At 37.6% G+C, this 22,841-nt stretch overlaps 4 protein-coding genes and 1 non-coding gene across 7 annotated transcripts in view; 2 read left to right on the forward strand and 3 right to left on the reverse strand.

The window, feature by feature from the left end:
• Positions 1 to 22,841, forward strand: part of LOC131304650 (myb-related protein 306-like) — a 50,460-nt gene that overhangs the window by 16,490 nt on the left and 11,129 nt on the right. The gene's annotated exons all lie outside the window — the stretch shown is intronic.
• Positions 883 to 3,096, reverse strand: LOC131304652 (uncharacterized). The gene is made up of 3 exons (XM_058331987.1): positions 2,859 to 3,096; positions 1,322 to 1,484; positions 883 to 1,213 (listed from the first exon to the last, which is right to left on the reverse strand). The coding sequence occupies exons 2-3, from the start codon at positions 1,481 to 1,483 to the stop codon at positions 1,166 to 1,168; spliced, it is 210 nt and encodes a 69-aa protein (XP_058187970.1). The 5' UTR covers position 1,484; positions 2,859 to 3,096; the 3' UTR covers positions 883 to 1,165.
• Positions 4,137 to 4,217, forward strand: TRNAL-CAG (transfer RNA leucine (anticodon CAG)). Its single transcript has one exon. It is a non-coding gene; the product is annotated as a tRNA-Leu (tRNA).
• LOC131304651 (large ribosomal subunit protein eL34-like) lies at positions 5,065 to 7,605 on the reverse strand. Its single transcript, XM_058331986.1, has 4 exons — positions 7,374 to 7,605; positions 7,102 to 7,181; positions 5,575 to 5,684; positions 5,065 to 5,457 (listed from the first exon to the last, which is right to left on the reverse strand). Exons 1-4 carry the CDS (start codon positions 7,450 to 7,452, stop codon positions 5,364 to 5,366), a joined length of 363 nt encoding a protein of 120 aa, XP_058187969.1. The 5' UTR covers positions 7,453 to 7,605; the 3' UTR covers positions 5,065 to 5,363.
• Positions 9,415 to 14,075, reverse strand: LOC131304646 (uncharacterized). Of its 3 annotated transcripts, none has more exons than XM_058331980.1 (6): positions 13,876 to 14,075; positions 13,456 to 13,742; positions 11,762 to 12,999; positions 10,373 to 10,780; positions 9,875 to 10,104; positions 9,415 to 9,779 (listed from the first exon to the last, which is right to left on the reverse strand). In XM_058331980.1, the coding sequence occupies exons 2-6, from the start codon at positions 13,572 to 13,574 to the stop codon at positions 9,525 to 9,527; spliced, it is 2,250 nt and encodes a 749-aa protein (XP_058187963.1). In that variant the 5' UTR covers positions 13,575 to 13,742; positions 13,876 to 14,075; the 3' UTR covers positions 9,415 to 9,524. The 3 variants fall into 3 exon arrangements, with proteins under 3 accessions (XP_058187963.1, XP_058187962.1, XP_058187964.1); XM_058331979.1 differs by having other exon boundaries at positions 13,828 to 14,055; XM_058331981.1 differs by lacking the exon at positions 13,876 to 14,075 and having other exon boundaries at positions 11,762 to 13,025; positions 13,456 to 13,556.

A 22,841-nucleotide genomic window follows, 5' to 3' on the forward strand; every position in this document is an offset into this window, starting at 1 on the left:
ACCCAGCAGGAATATCGTGTTTCAACTTAGTCTTTCTTCCTTCTTGCTTCTTGGACATCGTCTCCTTGTAATCTGGCTTTCAAGGCGTGGGTTCTACACATGAATTTGTAGCATTATATATGATTGACAATAACTCACATGAATTTGTATCATTATATATGATTGACAATATATCGAGCAACTCACACCCATAGATATGATGATTATGTGTATCAAGGATAATTGGATGACCCCAAAATTGGGTGGGCGAGTTCTTGTTAGTGTGAGACTTGCGTAATTGTATGATATTCCATGCTAGCCCTGGAACTGGAAAACAAAAATCACAAATTAAAGTGAGTATCATGGTATAGGAACACATTTTGCAGCACCTAAACCATGGAGCCAAGGATTTTTGTGACTTCTTTTTAGCGGTCAACACCCCTACACTGTTATGTTATGTTTGGAGTTTGATTTTTTTTTTTTTTTTCCTTAAATTTTTTGGAAGAGGTAGCTTGATCTGTGAAGAGAAAGAAAGAGGAAGTAATAGCAAAAGAAAACCCATTAACACCAGGTTGTTTTCCATCGTAACATTCTTGTCACCTGAGACGAATACTACCGTAACTCCAAAAAGTTCCGCCAACATTGAACGTTGAAGCTGAGCTATATCACTGATGCATAGAATTACTCAATTTTCGAAACTGATTTAGAATAACCAACAAAATCGAAACTCTTAAGCTACGAGTTTGAATCTTGAATTTGCTGAAGCTAATCTGAATCTCAACACAAACACGATGCCTAGTAAGAAAACTCATCAATTTGTTCACATAGCACAAACCATCCAATGGCTATGGAACCACTTGATGGCGGAGAATTATACAAGCAACTATTTTGCATAGAGGAGAATTTTGTCATGCACAAGTCTTGATCTTTCACAATTCCATGAAATACAGAGCAGAGCAAAAATCCCACAAGATCTTATATCAATCCAAAAACTAAACCATGCATCAGTAGGAATTAAAAAGGTAAAGAACAAGCAAGATAAGTCGTCAACAAAGAAGATTCAACATCTGTTGCTACCACCATGTTTGCACCCATGGGATTATTAACAAAACCAGACAAAGTCGAAAGCATAAATTTAAGAACTTGAGTGTCCAGACAGGGCCCTCGTCTAGCAGAAAACACCATCTCATTCTTTCTTTCCAATCCCGTGAGACATGTTATAGATGCCCCGTCCCTGGACAGAAAGCAGAAAATTTAAGAAAAAAGTGTCGTGACAAAATAAATCACATTAAAATGGCCCCAAACAGCAAAATCTCAAAGCCAGGAGTAGAAATGAACTCACAATAAGAAACAAACATGAAGCAGCAAGAGCTGCAGGGATGGCCACCGATGTGAGCCTGTCATAAGGACCTTTAAGATACGTGTGTTTGTGGACGCTTTGGTAAAACTTTTGCTTCTCAAGAAGCTTCTCCCTTGGCCTAAAGGGTGTCTCTATCTCCGACATCCTGCATCATTTGGTTAAAGAATAGAATTTGAATATCTCAGCAGTCAGCACATAAGCAACTTCCACACTTTCTCTCTTTCCCCCAAACACCCCTTTTATCTCACTATCATACGCATTCTTGTGTTTGCCTGGTGTCAGTGTGCATAATTATTTGCATGCATATTAAAAGCTTCATCTCCACAATGTCACTGCTCAACAATGCCAACAAATCTCTTAACCAAATTCATATCGTAAAAGGATTGGGTCCATTTGGATGGTTAGCTCATTTTCTTGGGCCATGACCAAACTAAGCCATGTCATGCTTTTACTACTACAGAATTCCACATCGCTGTTGCTCAAGTATAGAAGAACAGTCTAGTCAATCCTGATGGAGGCAATAGACAAAACCATAACGTACTGGGGAACTGACCCAGGGACAAAGGAAAAGAGAGGAAGATAGGTTCATTTACATCACCCAACAAAGTTGTTCTCGACCTTCCAAGTATCAAAGGAAACTAAACCAGAAGTATTTCCAATGCAAATCCAAATTATCACATTGAAACGTGGTTGGCTGAATCTTTCGGTAAAACATTTTAACTAAATTAGGAAGCGGAAAAAACAAAGCTACTACATTAGCAAAGAAAATTTGAAGTTTTCACAACCGATATGACTTCAGGAAAGTCATCAGCCTAAAAGCATAGACATAATTTGACGTGGGGACAGTAACATAAGCGAATTTAGAAATCAAAGCATGATAAAAATGTTAAAATGTACCCAAAAAAAGTTATCAAAGAATAACATATTATGTTGCTGACAAATCAGACCAATTACAAACAAATGAAGGATCTCGAAACAAACAAACAGATGAAGGATCCCGAACCGTAACCGTTTTCTTACCCGAGCCATAACCGCAATTTTCCCCGCCGGTGCGGATATGGTGGAGGATGTGAGATAATGGGTTCGGTTCGGTTGTGGTTCAGCTGATAACCGAACGGTTTCGGTTTGTATGTCAGATTTTGTATGTCAGTGTAGTGTTTATCAGGGAAGATGGTTCAGATTTTGTATCTCCTTCATATGATTCTCTGTTATTCTTAAATTGTGTGCTGTGATTTTGTTGCCCTGAGAAATAACCAAAAACAATTCCACGGTATGTATTTGCCCAAATACAGCAAAAATTGCCCTTCCACTTGCATCCTTTCAAGAAATTGAACTAGAGCTAAAAATGCCGTTCCAATTACAGATATCGACCCAAATAGAACCAGAAATTCAACGCTCACTACATAAGCATGCGAAATCGAGGAAAAAAAAGGGGTGTGTGAGAAACATGCATTCAGGTGAAAGGTAGAACAATCCAAGAAAGTATGTGAAGAATCAGATCATCTGGAATCGCACTTACTTGATCGTACTGGTCGCGTGTGGAGGCTGGACGGTTGAGTGATGCAGCGATGCCGATGTGTAGATCGACGGTGTGGTCGGATGGGGAGCGAGAGAGGGAGATCGCGTGGTCAGCGCTTGGAGAGGAGAGAGAGAGAGAGAGAGAGAGAGAGGCAGATTAGGGCTGAGGGTTGAAATCAAATAGGGCAAAATGGGGAATTTTTCTATTTTTGGTGGTGATTCGTTGGGCTGGGCATTGCTACCTTAATTCATGATGGCCGTTAGATCACTTAAATCATTTTATCATATAGAGAAACCAATAATTTTTTGACAGTTGGAAATTAATAATTTTATAACCACGCACATACTTTCAATAATGGCTTTTTCTATTTTCTGTGCCAAATTTAGGTTATGTTTGGAACTTACAGAAAAGAAAAGAAAAAAAAAAGAAGGTAGGAAAATGAGAGGAAAATAGAAGGAAAAATTTAATAATTCACTGAATTTAAAACTTTTCTTTTCTTTTCTCTTTCTCTTCCAACCAAATAATGAAAGGGAAAATTTTTTAATTTTCTTTTCTTTTCCTTTCATTTCTTTTCCATAAGTTTCAAACAAAGCCTAACTTGATAAAGGCCAACGCCATTGTTTAGCTTAGGAAATAACCGCACGCTGAAACTCTATTTTCATACCTCATACCAAATACTCCCTCCGTCCCCTTATTATAGTCCAGTATTCCATTTTGGGCTGTCCCTTAATAAGTGTCCATTTGGTAAAGTTAGTGGGTAAAAGTTGGTACATTGTCTATTTTGTTCCTAAAATTATATTTCATTTTGAAAAGTTAGTGAGTAAAAAGTGTAATAATGATGGATAAGTAGGGAAAGTGAAGAAAAAAGTTGATGTGAAAGGTATAATGATGATGTTTTTTTAATAAGTTGGAGTTACAAAATAGGACATTTAAAAAGGGACGGAGGGAGTAATGATTTTGGCTTGAGAAATGATTTTACCATAGGAGATGTTGCTGAGATTTTACTCTTAGAGTGACTTTTTCATGCTCTAATGATATAAGTACTTAGATGTTTACAAATCGTTTGAGATTCAACTCGGTACGATATAACAATAGTATGTAGTTTGTTGTGTTTCTTATGCGTAGTAAGGCTTTAGGACTTGAATAATTCAGGTTGCCCTTGGATTGTTCAATGTATACAATGGTTCAATTCCATGATTTAAGGTCTCCACAATGATGTACATTATGCTATGAAGGGTATGGTTTATGATTATGGATTTGGAGAAATTAGAGAAAAAGGTCAAGATGGCCGAGTTGGTCTAAGGCGCCAGTTTCAGGTACTGGTCCGAAAGGGCATGGGTTCGAATCCCATTCTTGACAATCACTCAAGAACTCTCTTTTTCCTTTTTCATTCCCTTTTCCTTTGGTGCCAAAATGTCCTACCTTCAAACACACATCCACCGACGGGCTTGATTGTATCCAAGCGGTTATCTTATAGACCTCACACAAGGAAGACTAGCAGTTATCTTATGGTCCTCACACAAGGAAGACTAGGCTTTTTCATTCCCTTTTCCTTCGGTGCCAAAATGTCCCATCTTCAAACATATATCCACCGACGCGCTTGATTGTACCCAAGCGGTTATCTTATAGTCCTCACTCAAGGAAGACTAGAGTTCGAGTCTCATCAGAGACATTCTGAACTCCCTGTAGACTAACCTAACGAGAGGCATTCTGAACTTCCTATGGACTAACTTGACAAAAGACGTTCTGAACTCTCTATGGACTAACCTACTCACTTCCCCCCATTGAGGCAATATTGACCCAAAAAAAAAAAAAAAAAACCCCCTACACATCAATTAACATCAATCTTCATTGGAACAATGCCACACACACAACTTTAAAACACAACTCCAAACACAATTATATCCGGAACTGTTTGATGTACATAAGTTCACATGCATCAAACGGATCCGAACAATTATGTCTAGAGTTGTGTTTCAAATCAAAGGCGTGTGCAAAGACTTTCCGTTTTCACGGAGGCTTCCACATCCTCCTTTGTTAAAAGCCTCAAGTTGTGTTTGGTTCATGGATATGACTTATGAGAAAGTTGTACCAGTGAAAATTAAATAAAGAAGAGAAGAGGGGGCACATTTAGTACGTATGCCAAAACAGAGCATAGCTCCCTCCAACTCAACACAAAAACTCATGCAGCACAAACAGAACTGTGTAACACTGGGAATAATGACAATAAACCATTAACAAACAATGAGCTGAGAAATCAAATGTCAAATATTCCGACAGCATAAAAACAACTACAGGAAACAAGATCGATTTGTCGACAAATGAACAAGAAGTACCCAAGCAATCAGTCTAGGGCAAACTGGAATAAAGGACATCCTTTCAGATAATAAGGAACCACGAGGCTATATTTTCCACATTTTTCATCATCGTCATCATCAAACTCAAAATATACTTTCAACCATTATATGGAAGCTAAGAGAGCTTTTGCTCTATCACTCCACAATTTCAGCTCTTCGAGGTTTGCTTCTCCTTTGCCTTTTGGATCTTCAGAACCTTTTTCACTATCTTTTGCTCTTCGACCAAGAAGGCTCGGATGATCCTACCACAACCACAATGGGAAAATATCAGAAAGACGGATTACTGCCCAATTGCTTACACATCAAAGTACTTGTTAACTAATGAAAATCACAGGAGTCCCATCATAGATGCCAATTACCTCTCCCGGACAGCACCTGCAGACAATACACCACCATAGGCACGGTTTACCGTCCTACGGTTCCTGGACAATCTAGATCTCTTGTATTCAGCAGGTCTCAAGTGAGGAATCTGCAGAATTTGAAATAAAACTGATGTCACATCTCTTACAGATCTTTGATGGCTGCTAACACAGGCCCATTAACTTCACAGCAAGCATAGCCGAGTTTCAAACTTCAAAGACCGATTTAACTAACAAGTAAACAAACTATAAAAAAACACTCATGAGGGAAACGATTCAATGTGAAAGCCAATGATTGGATCATGTCTAGAACCGGAGAAATGATACTATTACACAACTTGCAACCCACAATCGTCAACCCGCCACCAAAAGGAAAAGAAAGGGTGAAAAAATATAAGAAAAATGGAAATGGGCACAAATAGAGAAAAAAGGGAGAAGGCCAAAAGTAAAAATTGGATACTGGAGCTAGCAGTAAAGAAGCAGCAGCAAAACATATGCAAGTGAAGTTACTCTCATTCACAAATAGTGGACCAAGTACTACACGATACTAACAAAATTCTAAAACAATCTATTCAATCATGGCAGCGAAGACAAAAAGCTGATGCAGAGGTCTTTACCGGGTGAAATAAAAAAGCAAAACAGACAACCATAGCTTCCCATAATCTTAACCTTAAACACAACATACATTGTTCCTGGAGATTCACACAGACCAACTGATGACCGTAAAATGCTGTTCCAATTTGGAGAGTCACATATTGGTCTTGACGGTACTAGGAAAAGCGGCTTCTTTAGTTTTAACAAATGCCACCAAAACTTTTCAGCCCTTAAGACTTCCTTTTACCCCCTCAAAGATGTCAATAGTATACCATACTAACGCATTATCTTGAACCATAGTACCGTGAGAGGCAGAATACCTAACTAGAATGCGTTCCATATCCAGTTTCATGCCTAACACAGCCCTACTTTTGAAGCCTGCATAATTATGGCAAGCATAAATTGCAACCAAGTTCCTCAAACCATAGATCAAGTATCCTAATTAAGTGTCGACAAGGATAGGGACCACCTCAACAGCTCAAACCATGCTTCATTTTCCAAAAAGCAAGAAGCGATGGAAGCATAGTAGCATACTAGCATCTAGGAAGCTATTGTAACCAAGATTAACCAAATTGTACAAGAACCCAAATCTCTGAAAAGTTAACACAAAACAATTTTTCTCTAACAACTGCTACGCGCTAGTCAGGCGGAATAGGGGTACCTAGCACCTATGCCAACTTTTAGAACACTGGTCCCAAACAAAATATTCAAAGCAAACCCAATTTTAGTTGACATCAGTAGATCAAAACCTGACATAATGATCTTGGCACATGCTATCTTAGTAGTCACAGTGATTTTCTCACATTGACGCAAGGTAAGAAATCAAGACACATGACACTATAATTGCAATATACTTCCTCGTTCAAATAAAGTAAATAAGGTCACGGGCTGTTACACTGATGAGTGAGACCATAAAGCAAAAGAGAAACATACCCCTTGGATTCTCTTTCCAGTCACAGGACATTTGGGTCCACTAGCTCTCTTCTTGGTGCTCTGATACACCAACTTCCCTCCTATAAATTCATACAAAATTTAGCTCAAAATCAGTAATCAACAATCATTTCCTTTTTTTCCTTGATCAGACAGGCAAAACCCAGAAGCCAAAACATGAACTTTTGGATCGCATTGATAAATTAACTTACAGGACACATAAACAAGAACAGAATCCGCAGATATGTATATAAGCTAGGGTTTTGGAAGAATACCAGGGGTTTTGACGATCCTGTTCTGGTTTGATTTGGTGGCATAGCTGTGCCGTTTACGATAGGTGAGTCTCTGAACCATCTTCCCACTGGTTTCAGCACTCACTCTCTCTCTCTCTCTCTCTCTGGATGTAAAGCGAAGATGAAGACTGGGCCAAAAGAGTCGGCCGGAGGAGAGAGAGTGTATATATATACTCCGTAGCAGTTTCAAGTCTTTGAAGCCCTAGATCTCACGGCTCTTGGTGAATGATTTTCAACGGTTGAGAATTAAAGTTGATCAAAATAGCAAATAGACCCTCCCAAAAAGGTTTTTATTCTACAATTAAATCATGTTAATAAGGGTATTTTACCTCATGTTTGGGATGTTGAATTGTTTGTTTATGCGTTAATCGATCACGCGTTTATAACTAACTCAAGCGCGGTATTTGAGCTCTGCATGGAAGCAAGAAAAAAATTATTCTGTTTAATGCAATTTTATCTCAAATCGGATTATGATTTCACATTAATTGTAAAAAAAATACTCCGTAAGTAAGAGAGAGTTTTGAGTCTTTTGACGCGGGAGGAAGTTTGAAAGTTGACCTTCTGTATTTAATTTTCGTATTTTTATAAAGTGAAGAAAACAAAACAAAACAAAAACAACTTTTTTTTTTGAAAAGCAACAAAACAACTTTATTGATATTAAAGCTCCGTTCCAGAACACCTTCTTAAAAAATAAGTACTTATTTTATATTTTTAGACTCAAAAATAATGTAAATAAAAAATAATTTTTCAATTGTTTTTGCACCGTATTAAAGATCTCAATGAAATCAATCAAACAAGATCCATATTGATAGAAAAATTATTCGCGTAAGCACATAATTTTTTGAACTTGATATTACCTTTTTAAAAAATAATTTTTAATTTTTTTTGCATCGTATTAAATAGAAAAATGCTAGCATCACTCAAAAGTGCACATACACATACACATATACACTCACACTCACTGTGGGTCTCATGCGCTCCAATAAAAGTGGGCACGCATTACGCAGTATATTTAAAAAAATAGTTCTAGGTTCACACTCATATTCACTGTGGATCACGCCCACCTTCATATATGGAACGGAAATGGCTACGCAAATTTGAAACGAAGAGCATACCAAGGCTTAGTTTCGCTAAGTAATAAGTGCAAAAAAATGAGTTCTGTCTTTATTTAAATTTTTTTCGCGCTTGTTAGTTTGAGAATGTGAATGTCAAAATTTGAGAAACTTTCCATTCCCAACACTAGTAAAAAAAATTATTGGAGCCACTCGAAATTTGGATGGTTGTTATTTTTACAAAATTAACCAAATATGCACGTAAGTTAGCTGACTGAACACTCTGTTGTTTAAAAAAAAATGATTTGAGTACCTAATCAAGAAAGAACAATCATCGCACTGCTCTCCTGCTTTCAATCCTCATCCTGGGCTCACGCCATGTATTCTCGCTCTCGTAAATTTTACTTGAGATGTGTTTTTAAGATGCTTTTGCACTCGTACTTTCACACACGCACCCGAATTATGTTACTTGGGTGGACAGTGGACATAAAGCAAAAAACGCATAATTGTTAGGTGAGAGTTGGGGCATCTTATTTTCATGACTAACGTTCCACTAATGCAATCAGAAGCCGTCTATTCATCTTTTTTCCTTCTTTTTTTATAATTGGATATCCGGACCAGTTTGCTCGCAGCTCGACTAATTTCGGACCCTGAAGGTAACAACCAGGTATAACCTCCAGTGACTCCAAGGTTTGAAATGTTTAGCTTCCGTGGGAATAAAACATGTAATCTCCTAAAGGAGCACGTATTACTTTCTCATAACCACTTGACCGGCCGGTTCAGGTTCAAACGCTCATCTTTCCTAATGGGCAACCTCATGTGTTCAGACCAGATCATGATGACCCAAAGAAGTGTGGACGCTGTGTGCTGATTTTTCTTGGAATGAAAATGAAAGCAACTTGACCAACATTCCTTCTTTACCTTACCTTTCACGAAACTAAGAAAAAAAAACCCAGAACACACGTTGCAAGAACTTGTCAATCACCATCTCTACCCACCACAAAAATGGATTTCTATTCCTCTAGATAGATCTAGGTATGAAACAATGGGGGAAAAGAAGGGTTAATTAATTACAATTTTATTAACAAGGAAACAACAGAAACGAAGGCTCTACGCGTATCTTCCTATTTTCAAAACTAATCTTGGTTAATTTATTCCTACACCAAATCAGTTGGTCTGTTGTTAATCTATTCATGTTCAACACCCTGGCAACCAAATTCATGTCCACCTGTGAGAAGAAGTACAGGACGTGGTCCGAACCGTCTTCGTTACTCTTCTGAAACCTCTTCAATATGCAACTTCCGCACCTCAAGAGCTCTCTAAGCTTCTTCTCCTTCTGCATTCCAAGGATGAGTACATTGGTGACTTGTGTTCAATCAATCGAGCAGTACTCGATAGACGGAATGAAAAAATTGGTTGACAAGAACTAACCTTTTGCAGATTTGCTCGGACCTCCATCAGAAGCTCGGAGTCTTCTGGGTTTTGGAGTTCGATGTGAGGAGGCCCCTTTCGACATTTTGCATTCGTGCTAGAACAATCTTTATCTGCTCGAACGAATCGCCAGAAGATTCGAATAGACTCCTCGATGATCTCTACTAGGTCATCACTTGTAATTGCATAGTCTCCTCTCTTCATTGCCTTCTTCCTATCCCTAGTGTCCTCTGCACACAATTTAGATTTGGTACTCAGCTACTTGTATCTAACACTTTCTGCCACAAACTTAAGGAATGAGACTATATATAAGCAGATGATATCCTTTTCAGAAATTCTTTGGACATAGATATGGACATAAATGTGACTAGAACGGTCTGATGCATCTGGGGCACATTTGCATCGAACGGCTTCCAACATATCTCTGACTGGACATTTTTGACGTGCCAAAAATGTTTCAGCAATTGACATACCGAAAGTGTTTTTATGAGTTTTTACCTCTTATAACAGGAACTTGAAGAAGATTGCGAAGAACGCATCGGCTCTTGACATAATACTGAACTCTAGGCCCTTGGAAAGGCTCATCCTCTACAAACCGTTGCATGAGCACCTGAAACTGCTGATATTCTCCTGCAACTTCATTGTACAGTCGAATTCCGCGATGATCTGATTCCCACAGCTCCAAGGCCTTCCCATATTGCCAGTGCAAGATTTCCCAAGAAAGGCACATCTGCCCAACATACACAACTTCCAACTCACTCTGCAACTCTTCCATGAACTTCATCGTTGGATCGCTCCCCGTTTTCTTACGCTTGCTTAGGAAATTCTTTTCCGGGAAAACGGATTGAACCACAGATTTCTGAGACGTCGGAATCGACTTGAGTGGGTCCTTAAGCTGCAGAAAACCTGTAATCAAATTGGAGGATTGAAAAATAGATGTAACAGGTCCCCCCTCATGCAATAATCATACTGGGAAAAGTCATTTGTGAATAGATCAACCATTATTTAATAGACTTTTTCCTAGGTTGTGTGATAGTATAAATAAGAAAGGTAGGTTCATTTAAACATATCAGGGACCAATATGGTTTCGTGGACCACCATCGTAAATGTAGATCACTTTAGGATGAGAAAATTCGAAAATTAGGTGGGGGGAAATTTGAAAAGTTTATAGGTTTGGATTTGACATTTAGTTCTATGAATACGACATTTAACTTAAAAGGCATAGGGCTTTATGGAGTAGCTTAGGGCTGGCGCAGTGGTCACCTAGCAACCAAAGACTTCAAAAAAGTCTCTCGATTACAGATTTGACTCTTATCCGCGTGCTTTCAATTCCTGTGTCAGCCAGTTTATACCACCGGATACCGAACAATGGGATTGGCCTTCTGGTTCATTCGGTCCATTAGGCCGAATACCGAACCCTACGTGCAATACTCATTGCTATATTCTCTTAGTTGCATGCATATTGAAATCACCTAAACAGCACAACAAGAAAAAAGTAGGGAACAATGCAAATTACCTTTTCACCCTTTTACCACCCAAACAGAGTTTCATCATCATTCCAATGCTAAAAGGTTGATGTTCTTTTATGTTACTGCTAGCCAAAACTAATCAGATATGGTGGGTCATCTCCCTAACTTCCCATATTATGATAGGTAGGTGATATTAATTACTACTCTCAATTGATTGCAATTGGTTAAATTATGTTGGAACTTCTGCAGATAATAATGGCTAGGCCAGGTTTTGTTTTTCACAGCTTCTATAATGAGAATAACAAACACTGGAAGAAATCAAATGGGAAAAAAAAAACAAAAAAAACAAAAATGTTGGTGATGGTTAACAAGAAATCAAATCTAAAAAAGGGAGGGAAGTATCAAGGGAGTGACATACCTATTGCATACATCTTCTGGAAATTCAAGATGTCGAATTTTCGCATCCGTTCTCGGTAACTCCTGTACAGCTTGTGAAGGTCGTCCATTCGGTCTGCGCGCTGGAACTTCTCGTCGATCTTCCATGGCTTCAAATCCTCCATCATTTTCGGCGACTCCTCGGATTCTTCGAGAATCGTGGGTAGCCCCGTGGCCTTCACCTTTTTCAGCTCATTCTTCAACTGTTCTATCAAATCTTGGTGTTCCCACAATGTTTCCATCTTGTTTGAATCCTCTGAATCCCAATCCTGCGTTTCCTTTGAACTGACTTTTCCAGGATCAACTTTATCAGTTGACTCGTCCATTTTCCCAGGAAAATCTTTTTCTGATAAAAAATCGGAATTCAAATTCCCTTCATCTTGGAAATCAGCCTCTTGTTCTTCCATTGAAACCTTATCATCCTCATCAAATTCAACCCCTTTGGGATCCTTGTTGGAATCATCGAAACTGGTTTCATCAAAATCCGACATTTCTCCTCCGAAATCCCCATCCGATAAAAAACTATCGCTATACGAATCCATCAAACGTTTCATAACTGAACGCAGAGGACTCGAACTGAATGACTCTGAGTCAGAATCCATACCCGAAGAATCCTTTTCAGAGTGAACCTGAACATCATCAGAAGCTAAAATTTTCCCTGTGTCAACTGAATTTTCTTCCTCTTTTGTGTTTGTCATTGCCTCGATTTTCTCCAGTACATCATCTGAAAAAAAATCACTAGTTGATTCCACTGGTAACTCTTCTCCAATAGCTTTTGCTTCACCATAAGCTGATTCCTCTGGTATTTCTTCAGAATCTTCACAAAAAGATTTTACTTCGCAATTAATTTGCGAAAACTTCCCATCATTTGCACCATCTCTATCACCAAAAGAACCAACATTTGAATCATTAGTTAGTTCATTTGGATTAAAGCTCACTGCCTCCGTTTCAAACCTGATAGAATCCCCAATTTCTCCCCTGATTAGACTGAATTCTTCGTAAGTCGGAAACTTAAACGTGAAACTGAACTCTGGTGTCTTTTTCTCGGTAAACCCATCGTTAAAATCAATTGAATCTTGCTTGGGTTCTACCTCTTTGTGCTTCTCTGGTTGTAACTCCGGCTTTGGCTCGATAAAATCCAAATCTTTTCCTCTGTTTTCTTTGGAATAAATGCCCACACGGTTTGAAGTACCCTTTGAATCGCTGTCATTTCTTATGAATCTGTAGAGAAGAAACATTATAAAATCCTCATATGAGAACACACAAAACAAAGAAGAATTACTATCAACGTCTCAAACTATTGCCTCGTCCGCAAAACAAAAACTTAACTATGACGCACTTTTTCCGAAAAAAAGAAACTCACCTTTTTCCTTTTTCCGCGAGTTACTATATTATCAGTGGATCTTTAAATTTAACGAAAAATGTATGAATTTTTCTTTACATAAATGGTTTTTTTTTTTTTAGATTTCATTTTGCAGACCGACAATCTTTTTGAGACAGGAATAATATCTACAGATAAAAAAACCAAATAAGTGACAAAGTTGGAATTTTTTTCAAAAATTTATTTAATTTCCCAAAGTTTTCGTTTTCAGACCAACAAGGCGACAATCTTTTTGAGACGGTAAGTAATATTTATGGACAAAAAACTCATTAAATATGAAAGAGCGAGTTTGATACCTGAACAGGTAGGCCCTGAAGAAACTGAACTGGGGAACAAAGTAGGTGGAGAGAGAAACCCAGAAGATTCCAACAAAAACAACCAATTTTTGGTAAATAAAATGTGTGCTAGAACCCATAACCACTGAATCGAAATGGGAAACTCAACAGAACTAGCTTTCATCGACCCATCAATTTAACCTGCCTTTAAATTCGTTTCGAAGCAACTAACAGGGGAAACAGAAACAGAGCAGGTCAGAGAACTCATGGCTGCTGTGAATTTTTCAGGGAAAGAATGGACCTCGTACCTGAAAATGAAACATAAACGAAACATCAAATGATTGACGGATAGAATTGTGAAGAAATTAGATGCGGAAGAGGTGGAAATTTGACCTAATATTTCGGGAGAGTGGAAAGCAGGATTTAAGGGGAGATAACTACCTGCGAGCGACTAGGTTTTGAGTTACTATGTGGGTTGCTTAGGCCTGGGAATTCTGAGGTTTGTTGTGTGTGTTTTGCATATGTGGGAAATTTATCAGTTGAGGGGTCAGTTTTTCGCTGGTTGTCCTCTGCACCGTGTGGGTAAGAGAGAGAGAGGGAGAGAGAGAGGGAGAGAGAATGAGGTTAAATTGAAAGTTTACTCCATTCTTGGGGGCCGAATGTATTGAAAGTTTACGTCAATTTCATGATTGACTTTAAGAATTTTTTGGAAGGGGTAGTTGGGGAATAACTGAAAAATGAGACCAACCTTTTTGTACTTCTAGAATTGAGAATTTCGAGCATAAAACTCAACTCAAAAACTCCAAAATGGAGATGGAGAATGGAGGAGATATATTAGAGGAATATTTTGTAATTTATTCTCATTTTTTGCACTTTCGTAAGGCAATTTAGGACTCATTAGGAGGGACCTATTATACTTTTTAGAGATTTTGTATCTAAAATGAAAGTAGGGTCTCTCTTTTTAGATAATTAAAAGCAATTTAGAGAACTAAATATTTAAAAAGTACAATGAGTCCCTCCTAAATTCTCTCATAAAATGTAAAAAATGAGAATAAATTACAAAATCTTTATCCGATATGTCTCATCCATTCTCCATTTTGGGTGTTTAGAGATGGATTGGATATGCTCCTAGAGAAGGATGGTATATATAGAGCTGGGCAACAGACACGAGACACGATAACACGACACGAACCGGACACGAAGTTAGCGGGTTAGGGTTGAACATTTTTGACACGAAACACGAAAATGACACGACTCGAGAACACGAATTCTAAATGGGTCGGGTTCGGGTTGAATACGCGAGACACGAAATTGACACGACCAACACGGTTACGAATCTGTGTCACCCATTTTCACGAACATATATACATAATATATGGTATATTTGCAATTCTATATAGAGTTAGGCAACAGACACGATAACACGACACGAACCGGACACGAAGTTAACGGGTTAGGGTTGAGCATTTCTGACACGAAACACGAAAATGACACGACTCGAGAAACACGAATTCTAAATGGGTTGGGTTAGGGTTGGGTGATTTGTGACACGAACCCGACTGACACGACACGAACACGACCCGACACGACCTGTTACCCAGGTCTAGGTATATACCATAAAATGTTAGGCATTTTTTTTTTGGTGTATGTTGCGGATTCTTTCTATACATATATACATATTCTTGATAAACGGATGTTCGGATCAGTTTGCGCGCACCTCGATTAATTCTTGAGCTCTGAAAATAACAATCAGGCATAACTCCCAATGACTCCAAAGTTTGGAATGGTTGGCTTCTGTTGAATTACATAAAATCCTTATGGTAAGTTATGCAGTTTTTGGTTATATAGTACGCAGTAATATTTTTTTTGATAAATAAAATTCGTGTTACCAAAATTTCCTGCGTGTGTACGTGGCTCACACGGTTTGTGAAACAAATCGGCTCACACGGTTTTGTGAAACAAATACTATCAAAACGTGTAATTGGTTGTAGGGGATTTTAGCTGGCTTTAATTTGTTCTTAAGAAAACCCCAAATGGGAAAACTCCAGATTAATTAATATACACACCACACACGTTTACTTGTAGGATTTGGGAATACCACTGCTTGCACCAGCTATTAGTAGTATAACATTGGGTGGTTCATTAAATACTTCTAAAGAATTAGAGTATTTTTTCTTTTTAATCTTTTGTTTTTAAATTTTTTGTGGGTTTTATTTTAAATTTTTGTCGAACAATAGGATAAGATAAAATAAATGATAGCAACGAAAAAAACATTCCCCATGGAGGGGAGTTAGAAGCTGCAAAGAGGACTAAACTCTCATGTCCAACAACCAACACTTTTCTTCACAAAATCTACCTTGATCTCATCAAACATTCCAATGGAATGGAGGAATAGAGACTGGTCTAAGAAATAGTGGAAGAGATTCTTAAGGAGAAATGCCAGTCAACACCCACAAGGGTAAGCAGTCAGTATACTGGAACAGCAAAATCGTACAAATTTTGCATACAGATTTGTTGTGGGGCCCACTACGGGTCCCACACAAATGATCCAAGCCGTTCATTAAATGTAAAATAGTTTTTCAAGAGTTCTTGTGAAAAATCAGTTCAATCCGATACTTATAGATTCTCAATCCAATCATATAATGTTTCATTTTCTTGGAATCTAAATTAAAAGTTAGATAATTAGATTGAGCACCTATAAGTATCGAATTGAGATGATTTTTTGCGAGGGCCTTTGAAAAAATATTTTACATTTAATGAACGGCTTAGATTATTTGTGTGGAACCTGTAGTGGACCCCACAACAAATCTGTACGCAAAATCTGTACGATTTTGTTGTACCAATAGACTTACTGAGGGGTAAGAGAGTCCAACGCAGGGGAGAGAGTCCCACAAAAAGAAAAAATGGAAAGCAAAAGGAAAAAAGGAAAAAAAAAAAACCCTCACAATCAACACCAACCAATCTAGCACTCCTACTCCGGCAGACTAAGCGTGCGCCAAACGGACTCCGACAACCACATCCGTAAGCTAATTCACAAACCTGAGACAAAAATAAAATAGTACATCAGTTTAGAGTATGAAACTCTACGGGCATCCGCTCTTAATTGAAAACAACATTCAACATATTATCTAATTGATGAAACTCAACATCCATTTGAAAACCCAATTTTTCCAACTGATCCGCACAAGCATTTTTGTCGCGACAATTATGCATCAACTCTGTCACTTCCAGCTGCTGCAGAAAGGTACCTGCAATCGTTCAAGTAAATCCACCATAACCATTGAGTCTGTCCCAATTTTTGTATTCCGAAGCCGGAGACTAGCCTCCAGTTGCAACCGTCTTGCAACCCCCATGATTCTGCAACCAAATTAGCTGCAGTGTTATGACAATAACCTGTTGCCGCCTGTGTTGAGTTGCACCGAGATGCACGATTCGAGTTTAACTTAAAAAAATGAATGATTATCAAAGTCCCTTAAAGCTTACAACACTGTCAAGACGTCTCTCTAAAATAGCTTTAAATTTTATCCTTACAAAGGCTATAGACTAGCCAATATCATCCAATGTCGTACCCAAGAGTTTAAATAACAATCATTTTCTCCAACCCTGTACCTATCACTATCCAATAACAATTTACATGCTTCTTCCATGTAGGTGGCTACATATAGCGCTTGCTTGATGGATCTGGTCAGAAATTGAGTGACCAAATTAAACAATTAAAAAAGTAAGAGATGGAAAAAGAAAGCTAAAAAATTATTGAATGGCCAAAGTAAAAGTTCGAGTAACCCGAAAGGGGGAAAATGTAATTTGTAAGCGACACAACAAAACTTGAACTTGAATCTTCAGTCTCCTTTTTGTCAAAAAAAAAAATCTTCAGTTTCCTCTTTCTACCGTCAGTAGGAGATCCAAAGTGTTGGTCTCTAGCTGGGGTTCTCTACTTTGGGTCCGTTTGATTAAAGTAAAAATGATAATAAAAAAAAAAAAAAACATGTAAGAAATAGGAAAAACGACAATTTTTGGTATTTGATTAGCATAAAAATGGTAGAAAGTGCTCGAAGGTAAATTTTCTTATACGACTCATTTAAGCGTGGTTGCATAGTTTTCACTTTCTTGGTAAAAATACAAGATTTTGTTTTTCCTTGTGAAGGTTGCCACCTCTTTTGACACTTGCCCGTTATGCCTATCAGCCTATAATTGTTTTTCTTTCCTACCAGAATCCATATTGTATTGTTAAGGGTACAAGCATTTTCTTACAAGATTCTTACAAAACTTTTCTACGGGTCCTTGTCCTTGTGACAATTGTATTCACATAATGATTTTCTTATAAAATTATTGGAAAATAATTAGGCGAATGTGTAGCTAATAACGTAGATGATGACGTGAGTTTTTCTAAATTTTTCATAATTTTATAGGTTCAAAGGGTCTTTTTGGCCTCAGGTCATCGAATCAAGATCTATTCTTGTGGATTTTTCATGGGAAGCAACGCTCCAATATTTAAATAATTTGAGCCATTCATTTTGTATGTCTTAATGCATTTATTGTCCATGCAAAGTATCAGGTTGATCGAATATCAATAAAAACTTGGTTGATCTAACTTGACATAAGAAATGGACGACCCGAGTTTGACCATTCATTTCTCTCATAACAAGTGTGCTTCATTCACATGGATACCGATATCCGTTAGGCTTGGTTGTTTGCATAGATGATAAAAGACGTTGAGAGTTATCAAATGAACGGTTAAAATTATCAAATAGAAAGACAGTGAATCTTATTTTGCGTCACATAAGTGATCAAACGAGGAATCATCAGATCACATGAGAGGATCCTATCCATGTAGCTACGTCCTTCATAAATCTCTCCAAGGTGCCACTTTGCGTTTTCCTTGGTCGCTAGATTAGGTAGGAAAAGGGAAAAAAGAAGAATTTCAAAATGTTATATGAATATTTTACTTTGCCAATGTCACCTTCCTATTTTCTTTTTGAAAAGAGAGGGAAAAAGAGGGGAAAAAAAAACGAACAATGTAATTGAATGACTCGGTGTCCTTGTTTCAGGCAAGATCGATTTTATTTTATTTTTTTTGAACGGATAAATCCAAAAAGCTCAAATCACGATATTTGCTATCCACGATTTGTAGTTGTTTTATATAGTCCGTATCACCTCCCCCTCGTTGTTCTCTTTTGTAATACACAAAATGAAGTCTTCACCTTCTTTTTTTCAATTGTCACTACAGATGTTCTCTTTTGGTGATTTATCGACGTCGGTCCTAAAATGATGAGATAAAGCAGCATGGTGTAATTGAATGACTCGGTGTCCTTGTTTCAAGCAAGATCAATTTTATTTTATTTTATTTTTTTGAACGGATAAATCCAAAATGCTCAAATCACGATATTTGCTATTCACGCTTTGTAGTTGTTGTATATAGTCTGTATCTCCTCCCCCTCGTTGTTCTCTTTTGTAATACACAAAATGAAGTCTTCACCTTCTTTTCTCTTTGCAATTTAAAAAGAATTTTTCAAAAAATTCCCTCTAGATTCCTCTTAGATTCTCTCTACTCTCAACATTTCTCTCTCTATCTCTCTCCACTTATTACCCCTACTATTTTTCAAAAAAAAATTTAAATTCCAATCCAAACAAAGCATCGGTGATTTATCGACGTCAGTCCTAAAATGATGAGATAAAGTAGCTCAGAGGAAAATTAAGTCTGAAATTCTTTCACTTCTTTTTATAAGAAAAAAATGGCTTGTTCAGAGAGGAACAATTTTAGTGTTCAAAAGGATCCAAATAGCTCAATCTTCAGTTCTTCGAAACATTAATTTTCATCTTAGAGCTAAGGTTCCCAATTTTTCAACTGTAAAGCTAGCCCTCACCTCGAACCGGGGGATGGTACAGGCACTGCTGTGCGGGTGGTGCTGTGCTGTGTACCATTTGAGCCGTTCGGTTGGCAATTCAACGGTTCAAATCTCATCTCTACTATGTAGCATCAAAACCGTTTATTGCCAATATGAATTCTGGACTATTAGATTGCCGAACGAACGGCTCGAATGATGCACAAGCTCTACCTCACTCAATCCGAGGATATCACTCATTGGTACTCTAATATGTTTCAAAATGGAGTCTTCTCGGTTATAAATTTTTTGTTTCTTACCTCTATTTGTTGTTATGCCATTCTTGTTTTCTCCGAATTGTTTTATATTCTTTCAATAGAAATTTAGATTACAAAACAACAAATAGTTTTCATTCCTCTGTATTGCCAGCTGCCAAGTCTTTATTTTCTTAATTTTACACTGAACAGTTAAGCGACAAACCAATGCAACGGTAAATACCCTTTGTTTTTGTATTTGTTGTCATTTATATTTTCGCAGTCCAACCAATGAGGAGTTGGTTAAGTGATTATGTTGATCAAGATCCAGGTTCAAGTCATCAAAATCTCTCATTGGCACAAAATATATTCCAAACACCATCCACACATGGTGGGACCTTAGCTTCGATCTCAACATAAGTGCGGTAAGGTCCTCTACGGATAATGATGTGGTGTGACGGGACCAATACTCTCTAGAGCATAGGACTGTAAACGAACCGAGCAGCTCGCGACATAATTACGTTTAAAAAGTATCATCTTTATAGATATTAATGACAGTTTCAAATCATCATTTTAAGATTTAGACTTTTAATGACAGTTTTGAAAATTGTCATCTTTCACGTTTAATGACACTTTTAAACTGTCATCTTTCACGATTATTGTAGTAGTGAAGATTTACGTAATTTGATACACAAACTTTGTATCTACTCCACAGGGAGAGGGGAATAATCAATGCAAGCCTTTCGATTTCCTCTTAATTGTGTATTTCTGTTTAACAAGTTGATCTCACTAATACTTCCTCCCCCCAGAAAAGAGTTCATCTCACTAAAATAAGCTTAGAGACAATAACAGGCGTCTGAACGGACCTAACCCCATTCGAACGTGATTTGCTTGTCTCGACTGTCCGAATGAACATGACCACCCTCGATTTTTCGCTTGACAAAAAAAAGAACATGACCACCCTCCTTATGTGGTTTCAAGTAGCTTTAGAATCTTGATCGCATATGAGCATCCAGACGATCCTCGATCCTGTTTGGACGGAGTCTCCCATTTTGCCCCATATTGAAGACATACAACTGGAGTATTAATTAATGTGAATTTCAACTTCCAAAAACGCCATGTTATGCTAGACAGAATACTGGAATGAAAGTTTTGTCACACGGGATTCAGAGACTATTCATAACCCTAAACTGTAAACCTGCTCTCCAAGAGATTCGAACTCAGGTCACCACTGGGGAAAGAAATGAGACTACTAACTTGACAAGCTTGGTTTATCCAAATGTCGTCTCGTTAATAAACACTCTATTGGCAATTTAACGCAAAAATCAAACCAAGCCGAATCTTATGTCCCAATCACTTGGAGTCGGCTACATGAATTCGTTTCCTCCATTGAGCTCTGTCAAGGGCTATTTGTCAATTTAACGCAACAAGATTTAAAAAAAGAAAAGAAAAGAAAAAAAGGGCAGATAAGTAAAAGATTTAAAAAAAAGATAACAGGGGAGAGGAGACAACATTCAATTTTCAAGCAGTGATTTTTGCAGACATGTTGCTTAAAATGGGAATCCCCAAACATACGTAATCAATTTTGTGGAGTAATTATCAGACTCTGTGTTCAATAATGGAGCAGTCCATTATTTTGGGCAGACTTCTTTCATTTCATTTATACTCCCTTTTATTATTGAGTCTTCTTAACTGTTTACTTTCTATCCAAACTTAGGAAGATATTAACTGCTTTTTAATGCGAAAAATAATGGTTTTACAATAATAGTAATAAGGAAACTAAAGAAACAGATTCACGTTAGAGAGATGCTACAACCACACCCAAAATTACACACTTAAATACATACCATCTCACAAAACACACAAGGGTCCCACACGCACTGCTCACACACAAGCGCAGTGCGTGTGGGAGCCTTGTATTTTGTGAGAGGGTGTGTAATTTTGGGTGTGGTTGTAAAATATTTGTTCATGTTATTGTGTTTGCCACTAAAGAAATTGCCGTGTGGGCCTTTCCTTTTGGTTCCAGAGAGATAGGGCAATGTTAGGGGTAGTAATGGTAGAACTCACAATATTATTTAAGTGATTTTCTTGGCAATAGGGGATCAAAGCCATCCACGCGGATGGTTTCGTTTGCACTCTAGGTGTCACGTTCCGAAATTTCACGACCCGAGCACGTGAGTTCTAAAGATAAGCCACCAATCAAATGTAAAAAGACTAATATTTGGATCGCAGGGTCAAAGCCGAATCCTACAAATCCTATTCAAATTGTGCCCATAATAAGTGCTAGGATTTTCATAAAAATTTGCAAGGGGTTGTTTGTTTGGAAGACTTTTCAAAGTGGTCACAGTCGATGGGCAAAAACCTGGACAGTTTGTTTTTATCACCATTATAGTATCTCATTTCGGAGCATTGTTCTCTTCACATTAGCGGATTTGTCTCCTGATCATTTGCTCGTGGAGTGGATTTACACCCTTTTAAGCCAAACCCTCTATATCTTTGTCTCTCTCATGCATTTTGTTTGTGATTTGGTTTCTTCGAATGATTTTGCATATGTTTAGTTTGTTACTTCTCCTCCACTATCATGACCATCAACGTGCGGATCAAGAAAAAAAAAGACCATCAACGATCATTTTTGGATTGGTTTTATCCTTGTTGAAATTTTTAGCTTTTTACATTGTTCTCGTTGAGACGAACCAATAATCCAAAAAAAAAGTTGAAACAAAATTAAGAAATGCATTAAAACAAAATTTGCAAGGGGTTGTTTGTTCAGACTCTGTTCAATAATGGAGTAGTCCATTATTTTGGGCAGACGTCTTTCATTTATATTCCCTTTTATTATTCTTCTTAACTGTTTACTTCTATTCAAACTTGGGAAGATATTAATGAGGAAACCAAAGAAAAATAATGGTCTACAATAATAATGAGGAAACCAAAGAAACAGATTCACGAGACTGTGTATGCACTAGGAAATTGCCTTTCCTTTTGGTTATGGAGAGAGAGAGAGAGAGATCCAAATTTACATCTATTCTTACATCTTTTCTCACAAGTAATAGTAGCAGCCACAACAATATTTATGTGATTTTATTTGGCTAAATTAGTTGGAAGCGTCCGGTCAAGGCCACCCGGATTGCAAATTAGGGCCAATATATTCCCACGACGTTCTTAATTTATGTGTTTTTCTTGGAACCGGGTTGTAAATGTTTATTGTGGCATTTCTAAGTTTTGGTTAAAATGATCTACTTTTCGAATTCTCTCTCTTGAATATTAAATTACGATTGAGATAAATTGAAAGTGCAAAAAGTATAAGATTTACTGTTCTGCTTTAGACAGC

The sequence above is a fragment of the Rhododendron vialii genome, chromosome 10a (assembly GCF_030253575.1).
Source record: "Rhododendron vialii isolate Sample 1 chromosome 10a, ASM3025357v1".
Taxonomy (NCBI): domain Eukaryota; kingdom Viridiplantae; phylum Streptophyta; class Magnoliopsida; order Ericales; family Ericaceae; genus Rhododendron; species Rhododendron vialii.

Coding starts and splice junctions, on each gene's coding strand:
- LOC131304651 (XM_058331986.1), bottom strand. CDS start 7,452: ATGGTTCAGAGACTCACCTATCGTAAACGGCACAGCTATGCCACCAAA. Junction 7,182..7,373: donor CAGGATCGTCAAAACCCCTG/GTATTCTTCCAA, acceptor ATGAATTTATAG/GAGGGAAGTTGGTGTATCAG. Junction 5,458..5,574: donor GCAGGTGCTGTCCGGGAGAG/GTAATTGGCATC, acceptor TGGTTGTGGTAG/GATCATCCGAGCCTTCTTGG.
- LOC131304646 (XM_058331980.1), bottom strand. CDS start 13,574: ATGGGTTCTAGCACACATTTTATTTACCAAAAATTGGTTGTTTTTGTT. Junction 13,000..13,455: donor TTCAGGGCCTACCTGTTCAG/GTATCAAACTCG, acceptor TCTTCTCTACAG/ATTCATAAGAAATGACAGCG. Junction 10,105..10,372: donor TCAAGTTCCTGTTATAAGAG/GTAAAAACTCAT, acceptor AATTGTGTGCAG/AGGACACTAGGGATAGGAAG.
- LOC131304652 (XM_058331987.1), bottom strand. CDS start 1,483: ATGTCGGAGATAGAGACACCCTTTAGGCCAAGGGAGAAGCTTCTTGAG. Junction 1,214..1,321: donor CTTCATGTTTGTTTCTTATT/GTGAGTTCATTT, acceptor CTTTCTGTCCAG/GGACGGGGCATCTATAACAT.